This window comes from Elgaria multicarinata, chromosome 21 (assembly GCF_023053635.1).
Source record: "Elgaria multicarinata webbii isolate HBS135686 ecotype San Diego chromosome 21, rElgMul1.1.pri, whole genome shotgun sequence".
NCBI lineage: Eukaryota > Metazoa > Chordata > Lepidosauria > Squamata > Anguidae > Elgaria > Elgaria multicarinata.
The window spans coordinates 4,439,771-4,463,938 of NC_086191.1; the positions used below are offsets into that span (position 1 = coordinate 4,439,771).

Below are 24,168 nucleotides of genomic sequence, written 5' to 3' on the forward strand. Positions count from 1 at the left end.
AAAAGAGAGAAAAAATATACACCACCAGCATCACATCAAAAAGATATATACAGAAAACCTTCAGAAACAAGGCCTACCAAAATATGTCCACACCAACATCCAGAAAGCAGTCGTACTTAAAACATGCTCAATAGTCAGGAAATTCCTGAATCAGTAAAAGACAGCATTTGACAAAGCCCATCATGTCCGCCTAGAAAAACCACCATGAGTGAGAATATAGAGATGATACTACTAATACTACCAATAGATTCTGTCCTGCTCGTGGGCTTTCCTTTGGGACATCTGGTTGGCTACTGGGAAAACAGGATGCTGGACTAAATGGCTGTGTCTGGGATGATGGGCTTTGTAGTCCAAGGCACTTGGAGGCATTTCCGTTCACCTTTTCGCCCCATCTTAATGCCTTTTGCCGCCTTTGTCCACAGATGATCTTCCAGCAAGACAACCCTGGTATCTCCTACCAGTTCTTCCTGGCCTCGGCTCAGCCGGAGAGCAGTGGCCAAGACCAGCGCGGAACTCGTCAAGAGTTCGGTGAGCAAACCCGGCCCTTCGGATTCGGGCGTATGCCGTTGGGAGGCCTGGGGTTTTGGTGAACGGGAACGGCAATCTGTGTGCCGCCCGGTTTTCTGTCTCTTTCGGTTCTTGAAAGAGCTCTGGTTTGCGTTTACACGTTTAAACTGGTTGCAAACCGGTTTAAAGGTCGGGATATGGCTTCCCTGTCTCTTGGAGCATCTTGTCTGTCCCCCGTCCCCCTCTAAATCCCAAGACAGCCAGTGTGGTGTCATGAGCAGGATGTCGACTTTTATCCAGGCAGCCCGGATTCCATATCTTGACGTTCATTAAATGTTGCATCTCAGCTTGACCTACCTCACAAGTTCGTTGTGAAGATACAGTGGAGGGGGAACTCCCCTCCCCAAACCCTCTATGCCAGTGAGCTTCTTGAGGGAACTGCACCCCCTATTTTCTCTCTCTCTGCCACCCCTTTTCCCTCTCTTTTCCCTCCCTTCCCTCTTTCGGCTATTCGCTCTCTCTGTTTTTGTCACCCTTTTCTCTCTCTCTCTTTCTGCCACCCTCTTAAGCAGTTTCTACACCAGCCCGAAAATCCGGGGTGGTCACGGCCGAGTCCCTGTGCGTCCAAATGACACATAGGGACTCCCAGGGGCAAAGGGGGATCCCGGGGATAAATAATCCCTGGGAAAACCCAGTTCTTCTCGCGGTCTCGGGATCGTCCCAAGACCGCAGGACGTGTGGTCGCCCATCCCGGCTTCTTCCCTCCTCCCTCTCCCGTTTACATTTTGCTGGAGCACAAGCACGCTCCAGCTCCTTGCCCTTTTTTAAAAAAAATCGCCGCCATGACTCGCGCAACGTCCCTCCTCCCATCCCGGATGTCGCGCTGGCCATTTGGACACGAGGGACGATGCCGGAAGAAACTAAGTCTGGGATCGCCCCCCTCCCTCCCTCTACACCCGTCTGGTGTAGAAAAGGCCCAAGTCTCTCTTTCTTCCACACCTTTTCTCTTTCTGCTATCCTGTTACTCTCTTTCTCTTTCTACCACCCTTCTGCTCTCTCTACCTGCCATCCTCTTTCTCTCTCTCTCTGCCACCCCCTTTGTCTCTTTCTCTCTCTGCCACCCCTTTGTCTCTCTGCCACCCCCTTTCTTTCTCTCTCTCTCTGCCACCCCTTTCTCTTTCTCTGCCACCTTTTTCTCTCTCTGCCACGCCCTTTCTCTCTCTCTCTGCCACCACTTTGTCTCTTTCTCTGCCACCCCTTTCTCTAGTTCTCTTTCTCTGCCACCCCCCTTTCCCTCTCTCTACCACCCCTTTCTCTCTTTCTCTGCCACCCCCTTCTCTCTCTGCCACCCCCTTTCTCTCTCTACCACCCCCTTTCTCTCTCTACCACCCCCTTTCTCTCTCTCTCTGCCACCCTCTTTGTCTCTCTCTCTCTGCCACCCCCTTTCTCTCTCTGCCACCCCCTTTCTCTCTCTGCCACCCCTTTCTCTCTTTGCCACCCCCTTTCTCACTCTGCCACCCCCTTTGTCACTTTCTGCCATTCCCTTTCTATTACTGCCATCCCCCTTTCTCTCTCTCTTCTCCACCTCTCTCTCTCTCCCATCCCCCCTTTTTAATCTCTCTTTCTGCCAACCCCTTCTCTCTCTCTCTCTCTCTTTCCCCCTCTCTCTCTCTCTGCACCAGGGAGGGCTAGTTCACTCTTGTCAAAGGTCCAAACTGGTTGCTTGCCAAGGGCTTTTGTATACAGGCCAAGGGCTGCAAGTCGCCCACCCCTGTTCTTTTTCAATCCTTTCCCGTCACAGAAATTCCTTGGTTTGGGGGTCCTTGACAATCAAACAATGATCACGGTGCCTCCCCTTATTTATTATGTTTTTATACTGCCCAACAGCTGAGCCTCTCTGGGCCGTTCACAATTCTTTAAAAAAAACCTTATGGAGTCTCTTGCTGAAACCCCGCCTTTCCTTCCCCCAAACCAGGCGCCTTGACCGTGGTCTCACCTGGACGCCAAGTGGAGCCCCCCACCAGCCATAGGCGCCCGGTGCCGGCCGATGCACGGAACCACGTCCCGGCTCGCCTCCCGGCCTCGTCCACCCAATTGGAACGGAGCCGCGGCATGGCCCCTCCCCCCGCCTCAGCCAGCCAATCGGGCAGGAGCCCCGGGACCCTGCAACGGAACGTCCGCGTCCCGCCGCTGCCGCCTCCGCCGCCTCCCGCCCAGCACAACGCCGAAGCGCTGCACGACGTCTCCTGGAGGCGGGTTGGCAACACGGAATGCTCGGCCACCTGCGGGAAGGGTGAGTTGGCGGAGGGTAGACTGCTCCTGGACATGGAGGCTTCGCTCCGGCTCTAGTCCTCCATGGATTTTCCAAACCCCTTTTTCCAGAGAGGTGGTGTAGCGGAGCAGCGAAGAGGCCGAGCTACGGATCGGCACGTTCCCGGTTCGAATCTCGCTTCAGCCATGACCTCGCTAGGTGGCCTTAGGCAAGCTGCTCCTTCTAAGCCTCAAACTTGCCCATCTGCAATATGTGTGTGTCTGTCATGATATTTATTTATTTATTTTATTACATTTCTATACCACCACCCCCATAGCCGAAGCTCTCTGGGCGGTTTACAAAAGTTAAAAACAGTGAACGTTAAAAACAGATATACAAAAATTTAAAACCATCAAAAGCATAAAAACAATATCGATTTACAACATTCTGGGGTCAATTAAAAATTCAGCCTATGTTGTGAACTGCCTGGGAGAAGAGAAAAGTCTTGATCCGGCGCCGAAAAGATAACAATGTTGGCCCCAGGCGAGCCTCGTCGGGGAGATCATTCCACAGTCGGGGGGCCACCCCTGAAAAGGCCACCACGACTCATCTTGCACGGCTGTCGTAAGGGTTGTGACCAGTTAATAAGCGTGAAACGCTTTAAAGATGATCATTAGCAGTATTAATTTTATTATTATTATTACTGCTATTTTGCCATCAGTGCTGATGACCGTCACCAGATCTTGCGCTGGGTGAATTCTGTAAATTAATTCTGCCCTGCAGGAAGACCTCTTCTTTCTTTCGTCTGTCCTATTTAGGACCGGGCCGTTTGCCTGATTTTGGGGGGCTGTGAAAACAAGAACCCCAACCTCCGTCTGGTTCTGCACCAACGGACATGGTGCAAAATTGATCATATTTGCGTTTCGGTTTGGAGGGGCAAGTTGCTACAGAGAACACTCAGCCCCTTCCATCTGGATGCTAGACAGAATTCTTGCTAGGCTTGTAGCTTTTGAGATTTTACTAGGCACGCTTTCTTAAAACACACACACACACACGCAAACTCTGCAGCCTTAAGGACTAGAAACTTGCTTTTATCATTTTAAAAAATCAAATCAAATGACCAGGATGCTGAATGGTTGGTTTTTGCTGTGGGCGCTGTTTCCCTTCTAGGATTCTGGCAGTCGGTCTACCGTTGCTTCTCCCGCGTGTCCCACGAAGAGGTGAGCGAAGAGAAATGCCATCTCATTCCCAGGCCGATCGCGCCGGACGAGGTCTGCAACACGGATCCCTGCCCGGCCTAGTGAGTGTTTCAATCCCTCCTTCTCGGGAGCCTTCTTGCACTCTGCGTTTGGTCCGGAGAGGCGCCGGCGTCCGTGGCAGTCCCAAATGAGCCACGTAAGAGCTCCGTGGTTCCCCCCCCCCTTGCTCAACGGAGGGTTTCGCCACCGCTCAGCAACATGGCAGCTGTCACAAGAGCGGCTAGAACGAAAAATCGAGGAAGCGCTCCTCGCCGTGATGCAATCTCGCAGGCGCCTCTCTGGAGCAAACGTTTGCAAGCAACTTCGGAAATGAGGGACGCGATTCTGTGCAGGTTTACAGAAAGAGGCCAGGAGAAGCGGGACATTTTTCTGTCTAAACCTGCATAGGATTTGCCCTCTTTCGGTGCGTGAGCACCCAAGGCGACTTGCAACCCAGTCATCAAAACGCCCAAACAAAGAAACACAAAAAGCTAAAAGGAGCCCAGTGAAAACGACAGACACAATAAAACGGAAGACCCCTTTAAAAGTATTACCTCCGTTTCTTGCGCGCGGCGGGTTTTTCCTAGACAAACATGGCGGGCTTTGCCAAGTCAGGCCGTCTTTTACGGACTCAGAAATTTCCTGGCAATTGAGCATGTTTTAAGTAGGGCTGATTTCTGGATGTGGGTGTATTTTGGTAGGCCCAGTTTCTGGAGGTTTTTTGTAAAATAATAATATTTTTTTTTCTTGCTCGTGGTGGTTTTCCTAGACGGAGGATGACGGCCTTTGCCAAGTCAGGCTGTCTTTTACTGATTCAGGAGTTTCCTGACAATTGAACCATTAATAATACCCTGTTTCTTCGATTCTAAGACGCACTTTTTCCCCATATAGACATCTCTAAAAATGTTTAGAATCCCGGGTGTGTCTTAGGGTGTTTTTTTTCCTGTTGGTGGCACTGAAATTAGCGTGCGTCTTACAATCGATGGCGTCTTCCAATCGAAGAAATACGGTAATAATGATTTATTACATTTCTAGACCGCTGCATAGCCAAAGCTCTCCGGGCGGTTTACAAAAGATGAATACGTGAAGGACGATATACAACATTTCAAACCATCGGAACAGACAGCGGACAATATACACAAAGACGACATAACGTCTAAAAACAATACCTTCCTCTGACCTGGTACCATTCACCTGTTGGACTACGGTACCCAGCCAGAATGGGCAACGGTCGGGAAGGATGGGCGTTGCAGTCTAAAACGTTTTGGAAGTCCGGGTCGGTTATTTTTACAGCCTTCGCCGGCCTGGAGCCCTCTGGCTTGCGGCGGTCGGCAACGCCCGGGGTTGCGGAGAGCGGCGAACGGTTTTGATCAAATCCAGCTGGTGGATTCTTGTTCTTCGCTCATGTTCTCTCTCTCTCTGTCTCCTCCTCTCTCTTTCGTCTCCCTGGCCGCTCCAGCTGGGAGGCGGGCGAGTGGGCGGCCTGTAGCAAGTCCTGCGGCTTGGGTACCCAGCACCGTCAGGTCCTGTGCCGGCAGACCTACGCCAACCGCAGCACCATGGTGCACCCTCAGCGCTGCGGCCACCTGGAGAAGCCCAATGCCACCCAGGACTGTCAAGTGCAGGTGTGCAGCCACTGGGAGGTCCGCACCAACTGGAGCTCGGTAAGGAGGAGGCTGGAGAGGTGGGGCAGGGGTGGGGTGGGGTGGGGACACAGGTCTGGAGTGAGCTGTGGTTGCGGAAGGGGGAATTCGTTCAAAATTCACTCTATAAAGTGCCGCATGCTTTGCATAAAAACACATGAGGTGCTGGTTCCTCTCTATTCGGCCCCGGTTAGGCCTCATCTAGAGTATTGTGTCCAGTTCTGGGCTCGACAATTCAAGAAGGACGCAGACAAGCTGGAGCGTGTTCAGAGGAGGACAACCAGGATGATCAGGGGTCTGGAGACAAAGCCCTATGAGGAGAGGCTGAAAGAACTGGGCATGTTTAGCCTGGAGAAGAGAAGATGGAGGGGAGACATGAGAGCACTCTTCAAATACTTGAAAGGTTGTCACACAGAGGAGGGCCAGGATCTCTTCTCGATCCTCCCAGAGTGCAGGACACGGAATCATGGGCTCAAGTGACAGGAAGCCAGATTCCGGCTGGACATCAGGAAAAACTTCCTGACTGTTAGAGCAGTACGACAATGGAATCAGTTACCTAGGGAGGTGGTGGGCTCTCCCACACTAGAGGCCTTCAAGAGGCAGCTGGACAGTCATCTGTCAGGGATGTTTTAAGGGGGATTCCTGCATTGAGCAGGGGGTTGGACTCGATGGCCTTGTAGGCCCCTTCCAACTCTACTATTCTATGATTCTATATGAAGAGGTAGCACACACCCAGGCGACATGGGGGTGCACTGCCGTTGAAGGAGCAGGTTGGGAGCTTGCGGGGTGGTTCTCCTGGATCTGTCTCCATCACTGGAAGCTCAGGGGGCCTTGGAGTGTCAGCACCGATTAGGTCTCGTCTTGGTATTGCTGCGTCCAGTTCTGGGCTCCACAATTCAAGAAGGACGCAGACAAGCTGGAGCGTGTTCAGAGGAGGGCAACCAGGACGATCAGGGGTCTGGAAACAAAGCCCTTTGAGGAGACGCTGAAAGAACTGTTTAGCCTGGAGAAGGGCACAAGAGACGGGCCCTTCTCGGTGGTGGCCCCACACTTATGGAACTCCCTGCTGGGTGATTTAATGCTTAGTCCCTTCAATACAGGCACCAACACTTCTGTCTTCACTTGCAGCTTTTCCTGAATGTGAATTCACAGCAGTTTCCCTCTTAGGAAGGGTACACCCAATTGTCCCTGGTATCATTCCTCTTTGTACGTCGCTTTGTGAGGCCTTGGCTCTGAACAGCAGGCTTATAAATACCATGACTAAGTAATAAGCACATACCACTGAGCTCTTAGGTCAGAAGTAGAGGTCATCTTGGCAACTCCAGGTTAGGGATCTCCGCTAACAAGGCTGGCCAAAGCCTCTCTCTTGCCTGGGGCTCTGGAGCGGAGGAAGTCCGGGGCTCAATGGGCCGATGGACTGACTTGGTAGGAAGCATCTTCAAATCCTCATGTGTTAGTTTGGGGAGGCTTTGACTATCTCCCAATGAGAGGGGGTTCAGGGAAGGACAATGCGGATGATCAGCAGTCTGGAAACAAAGCCCTAAGAGGAGAGACTGATAGAACTGGGCATGTTTAGCCTGGAGAAGAGAAGATTGAGGGGAGACAGGAGAGCACTCTTCAAGGACTTGAAAAGTTGTCACCCAGAGGAGGGCCAGGATCAGTTCCGGAGAGACTGCTTGGCCTCAGAGCAGGGAGACACGCCTACACTTGCCTATTCAGCTACTACTACTAAGGATCTCTTCTCGATCCTCCCAGAGTGCAGGACACGGAATAACAGGCTCAAGTTAACGGAAGCCAGATTCCGGCTCGACATCAGGAAAAACTTCCTGACTGTTAGAGCAGTACGACAATGGAACCAGTGACCTAGGGAGGTGGTGGGCTCTCCCACACTAGAGGCCTTCAAGAGGCAGCTGGACAACCATCTGCCAGGGATGCTTCAGGGTAGATTCCTGCCTTGAGAAGGGGGTTGGACTCGATGGCCTTGTGGGCCCCTTCCAACTCTACTATTCTATGTCTTCTATCAGCTTTGGCTGGCGGCCCAGCAACGCCCCTATCTGGACAGGGATGGCTTGCCCCGCCTCTTTGGCCCTGCCCACCCTGGGATTCAAGCCCCGCGGGCGTCTCCAAAATGGAATCTGGCCCCAGAGGTCCAACACCCCTGTGGTACAGTCATAAGAAGTGTAGTTTCAAGGCGGCATGCAGGGAAACCGAATTGCAGCTTGTTGCCGGTTTAAGGTGAGGCCAGCTGTCTGGCAAATCTAAGCGCCGGTTGGCAGCGTCTCATTGGCCTGCAGCCTAACACAGCAAAGTGCATTTGGATGCCGGCTTTTATTTTAAACGCTTGCACAAGAGCTTCTGAGCAGGCGCAGTCTATCTGAGCAATGAGAATGTGGGAGCGTCTCCCACCTGGTTTTGTGCGATTGCTCGCCCCCGTTTCTGAGATGATCTGCCTCTTTTCTCTCCCCCCCCGCCCCCCCGGCCTTCTTCCAGTGCTCAGTCCTTTGTGGCATGGGCCATCGGACGCGCCACGTACGTTGCGTCAGTAACCACGGGGACTTGTTGCGTGATGGCGACTGCCCGGGCAACCACCGGCCGAAAACCAGCGAGGCTTGCGACATGGGGCCCTGCGTCCGCACCTGGTTCTACAGTGACTGGAGTAACACAGTAATTATGATTCTCTTGGGTCCTTCCCTCTCTCTGTTCCCCTTTTCCAACCCTTAAACTAACATTAAGCCTCCCGTCCCCCCCTCCATTTTTGGACAGGTGATCATTTGACGTCCTTCAGTTCACTCAAGTGTTGCTCAGTTAACTCTACGGCACTTCCTTTAACCTCCTTGAAAAGGCAGGAGAACGAACCAAATGGTTAAGGCTGGCTGGGTGAGGCCAAAATGGGTTAATTCATTCCTACAGTTTTCAGTTGCATTAAGCCTCCTGTTTTGGATCATTTGACGCCCTTCAGTTCACTCAAGTGTTGCTCAGTTAACTCTACGGCACTTCCTTTAACCTCCTTGAAAAGGCGGGAGAACGAACCAAATGGTTAAGGCTGGCTGGGTGAGGCCAAAATGGGTTAATTCATTCCTACAGTTTTCAGTTGCATTAAGCCTCCTGTTTTGGATCATTTGACGCCCTTCAGTTCACTCAAGTGTTGCTCAGTTAACTCTACGGCACTTCCTTTAACCTCCTTGAAAAGGTGAGAGAACGAACCAAATGGTTAAGGCTGGCTTGGTGAGGCCAAAATAGGTTAATTCATTCCTACAGTTTTCAGTTGCATTAAGCCTCCTGTTTTGGATCATTTGACGCCCTTCAGTTCACTCAAGTGTTGCTCAGTTAACTCTACGGCACTTCCTTTAACCTCCTTGAAAAGGCGGGAGAACGAACCAAATGGTTAAGGCTGGCTGGGTGAAGCCAATCCAGGTTCTGCAAAAGCACGTCATTCCTCCAGTTTTCAGTTGCAAATATTGACTTAAGAATCCTGCAGAGAGACGTTCCCAAAATTGGTGCCTTGTAAAATAATATGAAACCTAGACCTCACTCACCAAAGATCAAGGATCTACGTCCTCACGATAACTCACCACAGCCGGTTGCAGGTGGTGGGTGGGACCGCAGCAGTGTAGAAGTATCTAGCCGTGACTTTTAACTGCTCGCTCAAAGACAAACTTCCAGATGTTTTGGACTTCAGTACCCATCATCCCCCAGCTGTCACGAGTCCTGGACAGGTCCTTTTGTTCTGAGGCACCTTCCAGGAGGGGATGGGGAAACAGAGGGAGTTGTGACGACAGCAAAGACTCCCCCCGGTCTCCAAACGTACGTGGGGCATTTTCCCCGTAGCTAACGGAACGCCTCTTCCAACATGAACCTCCCCATACACTACACTCAACATCTAAGGTCCTCCCCTGGGTCCCTACCCCGAAGGAAGCTCGGAGAATGGCAACAAGGGAGAGGGGCTTTTCAGGGGTGGCCCCCCAATTATGGAATGATCTCCCCGACGAGGCTCGCCTGGCACCGACACTGTTATCTTTCCGGCGCCAGATCAAGACTTTTCTCTTCTCCCAGGCAGTTAACAACATACGCTGAGTTTTCAACTAACCCCAGAACAGTTTGTATTAAATGGATATTGCCTGTTTTTGTTTGTATTTTATACTTTTTATGGTTTTAAGTTTTGTACTTTTGTTTTTAACGTTCCCTGGTTTAAACTTTTGCAAACTGCCCAGAGAGCTTTGGCTATGGGGCGGTATATAAGTGTAAATAATAATAATAATAATAATAATAATAATAATAATAATAATATGCCGAATGCCAGTGGTCTTTGCGTTCTCTTTCCATTTGCCCGTCCTAGTGTTCGGCGGAGTGTGGCACCGGGATCCAGCGGCGTTCCGTGGTCTGCCTCTCCAGCAACGCCAACGGGCCGGCCGAGGAGAACTGCGCGGGCACCAAGCCGGCTGACATGAGGGCGTGTAACGGCGGACCCTGCCAGCGGGTGACCCGGTGGTACCGGGGACCCTGGAGCCCGGTGAGCCTGCGTGGGTGTGCAGGGAAAGCTACGGACGGCGGTCATGGTGTGGCAGTGGTATACCACCTACACCGTAGCGATAGACCAGGCGTTTGGGACCTTTCTTTTTCCGCCTGAGGGCCAGTTTCCGTCTTGAAGAGCCTCTTGGGGGAACGGATTCCGGTGATGGGCAGAACTAAAGGCCAAGGGGGCAGGGCCAGAAACACCGGCATCTTTTAGCTTCCATTGCTTACGGCCAGGAACTAAGCCCAGGAGAGGCGTTTTGACCATTTAGAAGTAGGGGGGGGAGGAAGTACTCAAAAGCCATGTTTGGTGGTAGGGGCAGGGCCGGTGCCAGACTATTTTGCGCCCTAGGCAAGGTGAGCTACTTTCACACACACACACACACACACACACACACACAAAATGCCAACTTTGATTTTTAAGAACAGATGTTTCCTGGAAAAAATAAGAGGCACAAATCTTGGAACTGCTCAATTTATTTTAAAGTGCAAGAAATACGTCATGCCAATTCTAGCAAACAAATTGGAAAGGAACGTCTATGGGTCTAAAATGCATTATTTAATAGGAATGTCACCTCCAACTCATCCCCTCCAACTCAGACACGTGCGTGCACACACACACACTCAGCCTCACTCACTCCAAACAAACACACGCGTGAACACATGCATTCACTCAAAGACCCCCATGCACCCATACATTCTCTCTCTCTCTCTCTCTCTCTTCTGGGCATATTCTGGAAGTCCAAACGTGGAGCTGCCCCAGCCCAGCGTCCCTGGCTTCAGCTGGGCGGGCGCGGGGTGCCATCTCACCCACCCAGGCCCAGCTGAATCCTCAGGCCAGCCCGGCTCACAGCCAACGCGCGTGAGTGCTGTGCTGTGCCCGGCGCCCCTCTTAGCTTGGCGCTCTAGGCGGCCGCCTGAGTGGCCTCTATGGTAGCACCGGCCCTGGGTGGGGGGAAAGAGGTAATGGGCCTCTAAGAACATAAGAAGAATCATGTTGGTTCAGACCAAAGGTCCATCTAGTCCAGCACCAACCAGCTGTCGATCAGGAACTGGCAATCAGGACACGAGTGCAACAGCACCCTCCCGCCCATGTTCCCCAGCAACTGGTGCACACGGGCTTACTGCCTCTGCTACTGGAGGGAGCACATAGCCATCAAAAGCAGTAGCCATTGATAGGTTGTCACACACAGGAGGGCCAGGATCTCTTCTCGGTCATCCCAGAGTGCAGGACACGGAGTAATGGGCTCAAGTGACAGGAAGCCCGATTCCGGCTGGACATCAGGAAAAACTTCCAGACTGTTAGAGCAATACGACAACAGAACCAGTGACCTAGAGAGGTGGTGGGCTCTCCCACACTAGAGGCCTTCAAGAGGCAGCTGGATAATCCTCTGTCAGATGCTTTAAGGTGGATTCCTGCATTCGGCAGGGGGTTGGACTTGATGGCCTTAGAGGCCCCTTCCAACTGTTCTATTCTGTGATAGCCTCCTCCTCCAGGCATTTATCCAACCCCCTTTTAATGCCATCCAAATTGGTGGCCATCACCGCCTCTTGTGGTAGTGAATCCCATAGCTTAACTATGCACTGCGTGAAGACATACTTCCTTTTAACTGTCCTGCATCTCTAATTATTTATACGAAACTGAAAGGAGGTACGTTCAAATTTATTTATTTGTTACATTTATATACCGCCCCATAGCCGAAGCTCTCTGGGCGGTTTACAAAAGTTAAAAACAGTAAACATTAAAAGTATACAAAATTTTAAACATAAGAACAACTGTATAAAAACAACAGTATCCATTTAAAAACAACTGTTCTGGGGGTCCGTTAAAAAAACAAACTTAGCGTTGTTAAATGGTGTTAAACGCCTGGAAGAAGAGGAAAGTCTTGACCTGGCGCCGAAAAGATAACAGCGTTGGCGCCAGGCGAGCCTCATCGGGGAGATTATTTCACAGTCGGGGGGCCACCACTGAGAAGGCTCTCTCCCTTGTTGCCATCCTCCGAGATTCCCTCGGAGGAGGCACTCGGAGGAGGACCTTAGATGTTGAGCGTAGTGTTTGGGTAGGTTCATGTCGGGAGAGGCGTTCTGTCAGGTATTGTGGTGCCAGATGCGCCGAGGGCAGTAAGCTCTTCAGTCCACTGAATGAAATTGAGCGAAATTTGCGTAATGAACCCAGGACGTGGAATCCAGTATTTCCTGGAGCGGAATTATGTTTGTAAAGATGTATTTTAGCCGCTTTAAAGGCGGCTCTTCTGGTCACTTGTGCGGTCAACGCCGTGTCCCCCCCCCCCCTTTTCGTTTTGATGATCTCCACCCATTTCCTCAGTGCTCCTCCGATTGTGGCACTGGCACCCAGCGGCGTGACATCATCTGCGTCAGCAAGCTGGGCGCGGATTTCAACGTGACGGAGGCCTCGGAGTGCGCCCACCTGGAGAAGCCCCCGTTGCTGCAGCCCTGCGTCGGCACCGTGTGTGAAGCTCGCTGGTTCTCCACCGCCTGGAGTGCAGTGAGTGTGAGGTCGAAACGCTTTCCCTGAGGACGGGGGCGGGGGCGCGATGCCGTTGGACGGTTACGGGGAAACCTCCCCTCTGACCTGCGAGGAGGGCGAGCGAAAGCGCTCCGGAAAAGCCGCGGACGCCGTTCGCGCCGCTAGCGGAATTAAGTGCGGCGATGGGTGAAGTTCGCGGAGATATTTCGCGTCGGATGGAGCCGGCGAATCGTCCAGGAGCCTGCCCGAAAAGGAAGGGAACTTCTCAGGGGGCAAAGGTCGTATCTGCGGAAAGCCCCGACCCGTTTTCGGTTTTTAAGGCCGCCTTCAAGAGGTCATGAAAACGCCGGCAGAAATTCTTGTATAAAAAAAATACCGCCTGCTGTGATCCACTGGCTGCTGGTTTTTATAACCCTGTGAAGAAGGCCTTAAAAATAAAGAGTCCGAAACGCGTGGGGTTTTCGGCAAATAAAATCATTTGCACGCCGAGACTTTTCTCTCCTTTTGGGGTCTTCTTTAGATGTTTACCAGCCTTCTGCACCCTCATCCAGAAGTTTACCTTTCTAGTCAGGGGACTTCTGCACTTCCTGGACATCAGGAAAAACTTCCTGACTGTTAGAGCAGTACGACAATGGAACCAGTGACCTAGGGAGGTGGTGGGCTCACCCACACTAGAGGCAGCTGGACAACCATCTGTCAGGGATGCTTGAAGGTGGATTCCTGCATTGAGCAGGGGGTTGGACTAGATGGCCTTGTAGGCCCCTTCCAACTCTGCTATTCTATGATTCTATGACAGCTACTGCCAGGGACCCTCTGGGAATACTCCTGGGCTCTTGTGGTGTCTACAAAATTCCCCTCTCTAATAGCCGAGGCTAAATTTCCATCGTTCTCATCACCAGCTTAAAAATTGAGTGTACTCACATATTGATTACACCTACATTCTCCTTCTCCTCCAAGTTGCTCATGGTGGGCGGGCTACGGAACTCCCCCTCGCCCCCACGTCTATCCCCACAACAACCCTGTGAGGTAGGTCAGGTGGAGAAGCAGCCAGTGATTGGCCACCTGAACAAAAGCTCCTACCTGGACCTTTCCAGCCCTACTCCGACATGCTGACCGAACTGTGGCTCTCCAGGTGTTGTTGGATGACAAATCCCATCATCCTGGTTCATTGACCATGCTGGCGGGGATAATGGAGTTGCAGTCCAACTCATCTGGAGGTCACTATTTTGGGGAAAGCCAGAACAAAGAGGGAACTGGAAGGACGATGATATTATTATTATTATTATTATTATTATTATTGAAGGATATTATTATTATTATTATTATTATTATTATTATTATTGAAGGATATTATTATTATTATTATTATTATTTGTATTATTATTATACTGCTGAATATAATAGAATCTCTCAGCAGTTCACAACATTAAAACACAGCGTTAAAACACAGCCGACTAAATAAAGGAGCAGTAAAATGGAATCTGCTAATTGATTAACTTACGGCCCAGGGAAAGCCTGGTGAACAAGCCTTCAGGAGGCGTATTTATTTATTTATTTATTTATTACATTTTTATACCGCCCAATAGCCAAAGCTCTCTGGGCGGTTCACAAAAATTAAACCCACAATAAAACAACCAACAGGTTAAAAGCACAATTAGTGCAAAAGATGCCACGTTTTCTGCCTCCCGAGCTACACGAGGGAGGCTTTTCCAAACGGTGGGTGCCGCTGCAGAGAAGGCCCCGTCGCCTGGGTACTTCATGGCGACATTCCACCCGTTTAGAAATCGAAAACGGCTCCCGCTAACGGCGCTGTAACCCCCTTCCTCTTGGTCTTGTAGTGCTCCAGGTCTTGCGTGGGGGGTGTCCAGGTGAGGGAGGTGCAGTGCCTGACGCAGAACAGAACCCTGAGCAGCCTCTGCCCACCGGACCTCAAGCCGGTCAAGAAGCAGCCGTGCAACATGCAGCCCTGCCTCCCGGAACTCGGTAAGGAAACCCGCCCAGCACCCGTTGGCGGCCCAAGCCTGCGCCATCAACCTTGAGAAACTGACCTGCTTTCCTGCGCTTACCTGATCCGCCCAGAGCTACGCTGAACCAAGGCCACCACTGACACACGAGAAAACGGCGTGGTGGCCTGGGAGCAAAGGGGAACGTCTCTGTAAATTGAGCCTTTCAAAAAGTGCAGTTTCAGGGGGAGAAACCCCGTCGGGGCTGCGAGTCGGCGGCTGCGTCATATAGACAGCGCAGCGCCACTGCACAACCACGACGGGATAAATAGGGCATACAGACACCCATTAGAACACACAGAGAGAGATCTCACCTGCCCTTTTCAAAACGCTGGTTTCATTCCTATGGCAAGGATATTTAATCCAATTGATGTAAACCCACCCACGCTTAAATCGACATAAGATTGCTTTAAAGGGGTCCGCGGCCTTCATTTCCACCGGCGACCGCGGTGACTGAGCCGGGGACATCTTGCATGCAAAATGGCTGCTCTGCCAATGAGCTGCGTCGTTGGCTGGCCTTGGCGGTTCCCATTGTGTCTTTGAACTTCTGCATTCTGCTTTGCGGCGGAAGGTTTTCGATAGCTGCCGTCTGGAATGTGACCCTTCCTTTCTCTCTTCTCCCCCCCCCCCCCCAGATGAGAACTGCAGGGATAAATACCACAACTGCCCCGTGATCGTGCAGGCCCGTCTCTGCGTCTACTCGTACTACAAGGCGGTTTGCTGTGCTTCCTGCACTCATGCCTTGGAGAGGCGCCACGCTGGACCGAGCCGGTAGCGCCGGCTGACGGTGGGCTGGTGGGACCCTGGGCTCGCCTCTGACTTGAACCTTGGGACATGCCGAGGGGGGGTTCGTGGAGTACAGGAGTTCCCCCTGGTCATCCACAGTGCCGCTACTCCAGCAGCGGTGGACCGGGAGGAAGATCACGGCACTTCCTAGACAAAACATGGACCGGACGGTATTTGAACTCGAGACCGAGAGGCCCTCGCCAACGTCCTGTACTGTACCCTTTCCGGAGGGGAGTATCCAGTACTGTATGCAATATTCCTGGGGGGAGATCCCACCCCCTTGAAGGCCCGAGGTAGAGCGTCGGACTCTTCATACACTTACAATTTTAGATTGTCCCCTTTCACGGCGGCAAGGAAGCAGGGACGATCCACTCTTCGGCCATCTGGGACAGCGGGGAAACGTTTTTAGCAAAGACGCTCAGTTTTGGTCACAGCTGTGCAGACGTTCGATAGCCTAAAAAGATCCGCGTCGCCGAGATTCTTGCCGCGTTCCAGCACCCAACCTCAACTGCATTCTGGGATAGTTGGCCACAAGTTGGCTAACATTTCCCCAGTGCCGGCTTAAGCCTCTATCCGGACGACAGTAGCCACTGGTCTGGAAAGGTGCTGTCTGTGGATTCAGATGTCAGGAGAGCACGACCAATACGTCCGGACAATGCAGGATTGGAGAAGGCTGGTCTAATGCCTGCTGGCAAAGTGGCTGCTAAAGGCGCAGGAGCAGGGCCCCATAAAATAGTTGGCAATTTCTACAAATAGGAGTTATATTGGCTCCTTTTCTTTGGCAACCCACAGCCACGTGCTGGGTGGGAGAGAATACTGGAGGTAATTGGTCATTTACTGTCACTTCTTGGTAGAGTTGCCAACTTCCCTCCCTGCCTAAGTTCCTGCGCCTTTAACAGCGTCAGGACTGGCCAAAATCCAGGAGCTGTCTTTGGCTCATCGCTGCGTCTCCATGCTTCAGAGAAGCTTCGCTTGTTGAATTTCTGTCTGTCACGTAGCCGTTAACCACGCAGGAGTCCCGTTGGAGGGAAATTTGGCGAACACCCCAAAAGAACATCTTCCCCCCCCCGAAACCGTGACGCTTCAGTGAAGAGCCACCTGGTGGGGATTAAGATATCGGCGGGGTGTCTGCATGCTTTCCCTAAACTCGACACCTCAGGATTAACGTTGCCACCTTTAAATCTCCGGTCGGGCTCCTGTGCCTATCTACAGCGGGAATTTTAACAACTGAGATTCTCTGCGCTGTTGTGTCCCCAGTAACAATAGCAGCCAGGCATGTCGTCAGACATGCAGGTCTAGCAGTTGGGTTTTGGCCTTGTTCCGCGAGGGTTTAAAGACGCAGGAGCCACGGCTGAAAGAAAAGGTGGCAACCTTGTGCTTTTTTTTGATAGATCGGCTGCCGGTGGCTGAATGGCAGCAAAAGGCAAGCTATTAGCTGAGGCTAACGCAAAAGGGCTCCTGTACCTTCTGGAATATATAAAGGAGGAAAAATGACCCCGTGATTGTGGGTTTACTGCAGCACTCGGAAGACGAACTGCACCTGTTGAATGTCTGTCTTCTATGCCCTCTTAGGCTGTAGATTTGGCCCCTTCCTGAATTGCAACGGCGGAACAAAACAAAAAACAAAAGCATTTATATTAAAGGCATTTTATAGAAATGGTTCAGAGTGCTCAGATTATATAAATATATATAAAATATATATATTATATATAAATCTCTATGATAAAGCTGAATGTATCTAGGTTTGTTCCTCTCCCCGCTATTTTTGTGTGTGGTCCAAATCTAATTTATTTTTATTAAAGATTATTTGATGTTTCCACGTGGCGTTTTTGTCTTTCAGCTCCTTGCCCTTTGGTTGCCAACTGACTTGGGACCAAATACAAAAATAAAGCCATGCTCCCCTGGTCTTGGCTTTTTAGCAGCTGCCGGGTACGATGCTGAAATCAGTTGGCAGCACTGATTACATCATGGAGATAAATTTTCTCCCCTGCACAGATCTGCACATCAAGCTGTTGCTAAAAGCGTGGGAGCTGCGTACAGTAAAAAAAAGAAAAGTTGGCAACCTCTGGGTTTTTTTTTTTTTTTTTTTTAGACCTATGCTTGGAAGCCTAGATTCAATTAAATCTCCACTTCTGGGAGTTGTTTTGCTAGTAGACAAGAGGAAACCTATCAAAATGAGCATCATTTAAGTGTTGTTAATTCGGGCGAGGCTTGTAAATAGCTTTCATACTCCCTTCATGGCAAAGGCCAAATTCCTTCCAGTTCAGCAGGTAAGGGAAGATTTTTCTAAACTGGAAGAAAAAATGGTGTTCTCCCCACCCACAGCTGTGGCTACACAGCTAATGAATGAATGATGTTAATGCCTTGACGAACTGGAAAGACCAGGACCCAGCAGGCTGGGGATAATGGGTTTTCTAGTCCCAACACATTTGCAAGGGGCGTGTGCACGGGGTGGGAGAAGGGCGGCTATGGACCTGGCTACCCAAGATGGACCGCCAGCCACTTGAGAAGGTAATTTGTTATGGAGGTGTGTTAGCTATTCACTCGGGTCGTTCGGGCTCGGAGTGATTTCTTTATTTGAAAGCATTTTTATCGTGCTCCGCAACCAAAAAGGCGCCTCCTGGAATGGCTTATGTACAGTTAGTAAAAAAAGAGGCAGCTTCCAATCTAAAAAAAAAGTCACGACACGTGAGGAAAAAGCGATGAGGAGAGAAGAGGAAAAATAAATGAAGTCGTCTTTCAGCTGGGCTGGGGGCATGGGCCAACTTCCCCTGTGGAGAGGGTGCTGTGGGCACACTCACAAAATGACTGCCGTGGGGGGGGGGGGGCTTACCCGTTCACAAAACGTCCTGTGTGTGGCTATGCAGAGGAGCCCTGGACCTGATCTGGTTGGGATCTTCCGTCACTAGTCAGTGTCATCTCCGGGATCTGCCAGAGTCATCTCCGGGATCCGCCAGCAGAGGGCTCTTGCATCCCGCGTCAAAAGCATCCCGGACTGACCTAATTTGGAGAATTCTAATCGCTAAAGAGCATTAAAATAGTATTACATGCAGAAGGCCAAAGGAAGGGTGCTTTACTGGGCGCCGCCTTCCTGTGGAACGGGGTGGGGTGATGGTAGGGGGGAGAGGATTAACTCTGGCTCAGTTTTCTTGCAGGATGGAGGGGCGCCACTCCGCCACGGAAACTGTACAATAGTCCCGAAGCCAGTGTTTCAACGATCACCGGGGGCGATCGAAGCCGTCGCCCAAAAGATCCGGACAGCTCGGAAAAAGACGGGGAGGCAATCCTCGCAAAGTGTTGCGTCCGGATCACGAGGGGCTCCCGGTTTACTTGGAAAATGACAACCGCGATTTGTAAAGCTCTTACCTTAAAAGCAAACTCAATTAACAAATCGGCCTTGGTCCCTCGAGCTGCGAGATCTTCGAGGCGGGGTGTGGATTTGGGTTTGGCTGTGTTTCAGGGGGAAATGTACAACGCCTATCATCCCCAGCTAGGGCCATCGCCCCCTGCTTCCGGAGCTGCAGTAGTTGGGGAAAGCATATTTCCCGTAGAGGGACGGGACCTGCTGAAAGCTCCGTCTCCTGAATATTCTCTCCGCAAACTGAAAAAAGAACAATCCAGGCAGAAGGAAACGGTCCCCAGTTCTGACTGTATCATCGCTCCAAGCTGGGCTCTGGCAGGAAATTGGCAAAGAGCCTCCTCTATCCTATGATCGACTGGTCACTGGTCACGGAAGGGCCTCGCATGATGTGCAGGTGGGAGGAAGATCTCACGGCTGGCTGCCCTTGTAGTTCCCATAGTTTCAGCATTGTGTCATGTCAATGTTTCTGTACACCGCCCAGAGAGCTTCAGCTAGGGGGGGCGGTATATAAATGTAATAAAATAAATAAATACATAATGCAACGGTAACCAGGAGTAACACCAGTTACAAGATGGGGGATACTTGGCTCAGCAATACTACAAACGAGAAGAATCTTGGAGTTGTTGTAGATCACAAGCTGAATAGGAGCCAACAGTGCGATACGGCTGCAAGAAAGGCAAATGCTATTTGGGGCTGCATGAATAGAAGTATATGACCGTGTGGTGCAGAGTGGTAAGCGGCAGTTACTGCAGCCGAAACTTGCTGGGGGAAAGGTAACCACGACTGGGGAAGGCAATGGCAAACCACCCCACTATAAAGTCTGCCAAGAAAATGTCAGTGAAAGCAGGCGTCCCTCTAGGAGTCAGCAATGACTCAAGTGCTTGCATGAGAGGTTCCTTTCCTTTCCTTAATAGAAGTATAGCTTCCAAATCGCGCAAGGTACTGGTTCCCTTCTATTCAGTACTGGTTAGGCCTCATCTCTAGAGTATTGCGTCCTGTTCTGGGCTCCACAACTCAAGAAGGACGAAGACAAGCTGGAGCGTGTTCAGAGGAGGGCAACCAGGATGATCAGGGGTCAAAACCCTATGAAGAGAGACTGAAAGAACTGAGCCTGGAGATGAGAAGATGGAGGGGAGACATGAGAGCACTCTTCAAATACTTAAAAGGTTGTCCCACAGAGGAGGGCCAGGATCTCTTCTCGATCCTCCCAGAGTGCAGGATACAGGAAGCCAGATTCCGGCTGGACATCAGGAAAAACTTCCTGACTGTTAGAGCAGTATGACAATGGAACCAGTGACCTAGGGAGGTGGTGGTATCTCCCACACTAGAGGCCTTCAAGAGGCAGCTGGACAAGCATCTGTCAGGGATACTTTAGGGTGGATTCCTGCATTGAGCAGGGGGTTGGACTCGATGGCCTCATAGGCCCCTTCCGACTCTGCTATTCTGTGATTCTACATCACTGGGGTCCATGTCCCCGCATGGTTCCCTGCCAAGAGAAAAGGAGCCATTCGATGGATTGCAGGAAGCGGGTCGGTGTGTGCAGTGGGGTTTTGGAGAGGATCGTAGCCTTGAAGCTCGATCCTGCGCATGTCTACTCGGAAGTAAGCGTCGCAGCGCTTGCAAAGTGGCTTACTCGCGAGTACATTTTGCAAGGGATTGCAGCCCGATCCTGTGTGTGTCTACTCAGGAGTAAAGCAGCGCCGTAAGAGGGCTTGCTCGCAGGTGACTTTTGCAAAGGATTGCCGCGCGTAAGCCTCCTTGCAAGCGCTGCGACGCTTACTTCCGAGTAGACCCACGCAGGATCGGGCTTCAAGGCTGCGATCCTCTGCGGAGCCCCGAAACTCACACCACAATCGGGCCACAACCCCACGCCAACTTCCTCGCGAGTAAACCTTCCTTCCCGAGTAGACCCACAGAGCACCCTAAGTTACTCCCGGGTAAAGCCGCCGCCTCGCGTCTCAGCCACGCGCCCGATGCAGGGCTGGAGCTTGGGGGGGTAGGGGGGCGAACCGCGCATGCGCGCCGCGGCTTTTCCGAGCAGGCACTGGAGCGGCCACCTATATCCTTCCTCCATTGCCACCAACGGTCGCTGCGAGGGGTCCTTCTCCTCATATTACGGGGAGAGGTAGAAAAAGAAAAGGGAGGGCGAGCGAGGGGGGAAATAACCCCCCAATGCTCCCCGTGAGGAAAAGGGAGTCTTTTTCCGCGGGTCCCGCGGCGGCTTTATTTTTATTGCGTGGGTGTCGAAGGTTCCCTCAGGCATCGCGGCGGGCAGCCCCAGCGCTGGGTCCTGCGGCGGCTGAAGGAGACGGCTGAGGCGGCGGCGGCAGCAGCGACAGCGACGACGACGACTCTGTGGGCCGCCGGCTCCGCTCCGCTCGGCCCGTCCCCGTCCCGGCTCTCATGGGCCCGGCTGGAGGTGAGGCGGAGGCGCCGCGAGGCAAGGCAAGGCAGGCACTGGCGAGGGCACCCCTGGGGTCCTCTCCCTCCCCCCTCACAGCAACTGCCCCTTGGCCCCCCCTCCTCTTTGCCCCAGGGGCTCATGGGAGATTTCTGTGCCCCCCCTTGCTGACACTGTCTGCCCCCCTCAGCCATTCCTTCCCTTAGTGCCCCCCACGAAAGAACTGCCTTTCCCTTCTCCCCCCCACGCTCTCGTGCCCCCCATGTCTTCCTCCTCCCCATGGCTTCCCCCCACCCTTGTGTCTGCCCCCCTCATTTGCCCCACTGACTCATGGGAGTTCCTCCCCACCCCCTTCCTCCTCCCCCCACCACCTAACACCCCCATTTCTTCCCCCCTCATTTCTTTCCCTAAATGACCCCCCTCCACCCCCACCCCCACCCCCTTACCTCCTCCCCCCTTTTCCCCCTGCCCCACTGATTCCCAAAGGCTTCTCCCCCAGCCCCCCTCTAATGTCCTGCTCTGCATTTCCCCTCCTTCTCCCCCCACATCTCTGTGTCATTCCCCCCACCCACCAACCCATTTGCCCCACTGACTCCTGGAAGTCTCTCCCCAGCTCCCTTCCCCCCCCCCCAGCATCTAATGCCTCCATTTCCTATCCCCCATATATCCCCCCAAGTTATCCCTCCCCCACACCCAGGTGCCACCCCTCTCCCCACATTTGCCCCACTGACTCCTGGGAGTATCTCCCCAGCTCCCTTCCCCCCCCCCAGCATCTAATGCCTCCATTTCCTATCCCCCATATATCCCCCCAAGTTATCCCTCCCCCACACCCAGGTGCCACCCCTCTCCCCACATTTGCCCCACTGACTCCTGGGAGTTTCTGCCCTAGCCCCCTCTCTCCCTCCAACCACCCCATACCCCCATTTCCTTCCTTTAAGTAATCTCCCCCCCCCCGCACCCATGTGTCATCCTTCTCCCCATATTTCCCCCACGGACTCCAGGGAGTTTCTTCCCTAGCTCCTCCCTCCAGTGATCTCATGCCCCCATTTCCTCATACCTTTCCCTAAGTGATCCCTTCCACCCCCCACCACCCATGTGTCATCCCTCTCCCCCCATTTGCCCCACTGACTCAGCCCCTGGCTATCCCCCTCCCCTCACTCCTAATAGCTCACTACCCTCCCTTCTCCTATCCTGGTCTCCCTTCTGCCCTCTTTGCCTCACAGATTTCCAGGAGTTCTTGTCCTGGGCTGCCATCCCCCTAAACCCCTCGTTCCAAGACCCTAATTTCCCACCGCCCCCTTCTTTCTCCCCTCTTACCAACCCCATCCCTGTTCTCATCCACTCCGCTGAAGTTTCAGCCCCAGTTTCCTCCTCATTTCTTTACCTAGTGCGCCCTAACTTCCAGAGTCACTCCAACTTTGTGCCTCCCTGTGGCTTACACCCTTTAAAAAAAAAAGTATACAGGCAAAACTTTAACAAATGCCATACAGGTGAATGTCCCCACTGCTCTGCATCGCCCCTGCTTTTTCCTTGCTCACTCCTGGTAGCCTTTTGCCCCGGTTGTGACGATCTGCCCCATGGTTTCACCTCACAGCACTATTCTTCATTCCCTGCCTCTTGCTAGTGACCCATTTACCTCCCTCAACTCAGCCCCCTTTCCCGTCTGCTATTTCTGCCCCACTAAACCTGAAGAACCCCACTCCACTGTATTTTTCCGTTAGGCTGATATTTACTCCACCACCACCACTGGGAGATTTTTTTTCCATTCTTGCCCCCCTTGTAGACCTTGGCCTGAATGTCTGTTGCTCTGCAAAATGGCATCTGTCTGTCTCTTCCCACCTCTCCTTATGTACTTTTTTAGTGGCTGCTTCTTCCCCTTGAAAAGCATTGTCAGACCTGCCTGTCTGGGTCAGCCTGTAGCACTCGTGGTTAAGTGACGAAAGGGGTGAATTGGGGTACATTTTATCCTCTTCCGCAGTGGGGTGGCAGGGTGAGCGGAGAAGTTTGCCTTCGTTTCCTGTTCTGAGCGTTTAAGAGAGAGCAATCCCTAAATTGGAATGAATACTTACTTATTAATGTCAGGTGCTGGACAGCAAGCAGGTAAATTGGACACTTCGCTGCTCACCTGTGGCGGATGGAAATTGCCTCTAGGCTAACAGGCAAAGGAAGGCTTTGGACAAAACGTGATCTTGCTATTAGGCTAAGATACAGATGTCTCATCAGCCTGGTTAAACGTTTTTGTAGGCTAGTAACTTTTTATACGTATATTTACACATCAGTCCGTCCGGCACCACAACTCCCCAAATGCCGCTTCTGCCAGTTCTTTGTTTTGAATTTTAGGGAACGGTTGTGTTTAATGCCTCTTCTCTCCCCCTCCGCCCCCTTCTTCCTTCCTTCCTCTGGGATTTTTGGAGTCTGTTTTTGCTGCCCTAGCTGAATTGCCAAGGACCGAGTGTGACTTTACAAGCTTTGTTAATTATAATCTTGCTTCCTCGTAAAGCCGAGAAGATGTGGCTTTGCCTGCGGGGTGGGGAGAACCGAAGCGCGTTCGCCAGTGCCCCCGCCCCCTCCAAGCATTTCCCAGGGAGATGCTGGTTTCACAGATCTCTCTGTGGGCTGGGCCTTATTAAGCGAGCGCTTCCAGAGGCATCTGCTTTGTATCACGGCCTATTTTGCATCTCCTCTGCCTCTTTCCACTCCCACGGTAAAATTGGGCACCGAGGATGGACGCGCCAACCTTGTGATCCCTTAATGCTTGAGGGCAATACGGCACCGCAGCGATTTAACATTCTCCCTGCCCGCACACCCCGTGAGCGCAGGGTTAGAGCTTGAATCACGGAATTGTGTTGTGAATGTGCGTCTTCCGTCCTGATTCCTCAGTCTTCACGGCAGAGGAGTCGTGTGGCACGATGCTCACGCCTGCCTCAAAAACGGGACGCGCCTGGAGCTTGGGACTATGAATGGTTCCCCTCCAAATT

At 52.1% G+C, this 24,168-nt stretch overlaps 2 protein-coding genes across 3 annotated transcripts in view; both read left to right on the plus strand.

Moving 5' to 3' along the window:
- ADAMTSL4 (ADAMTS like 4) overlaps positions 1-17,166 on the plus strand; it is a 130,339-nt gene extending 113,173 nt beyond the window's left edge. Inside the window, exons 14-22 of the mRNA XM_063145710.1 lie at positions 423-528; positions 2,483-2,800; positions 3,929-4,058; positions 5,456-5,660; positions 8,130-8,303; positions 9,976-10,149; positions 12,478-12,657; positions 14,478-14,622; positions 15,278-17,166. Coding sequence (XP_063001780.1) covers positions 423-528; positions 2,483-2,800; positions 3,929-4,058; positions 5,456-5,660; positions 8,130-8,303; positions 9,976-10,149; positions 12,478-12,657; positions 14,478-14,622; positions 15,278-15,417 — 1,572 coding nt within the window. The 3' untranslated portion in view covers positions 15,418-17,166. The remainder of the gene's footprint in view (positions 1-422; positions 529-2,482; positions 2,801-3,928; positions 4,059-5,455; positions 5,661-8,129; positions 8,304-9,975; positions 10,150-12,477; positions 12,658-14,477; positions 14,623-15,277) is intronic.
- Positions 17,167-21,119: 3,953 nt separating this feature from the next.
- PI4KB (phosphatidylinositol 4-kinase beta) overlaps positions 21,120-24,168 on the plus strand; it is a 55,022-nt gene continuing 51,973 nt past the window's right edge. For both annotated transcript variants that reach the window (XM_063145717.1, XM_063145718.1), the window contains exon 1: positions 21,120-21,208. The gene's annotated coding sequence lies outside the window, so the exon portion shown is untranslated. The remainder of the gene's footprint in view (positions 21,209-24,168) is intronic.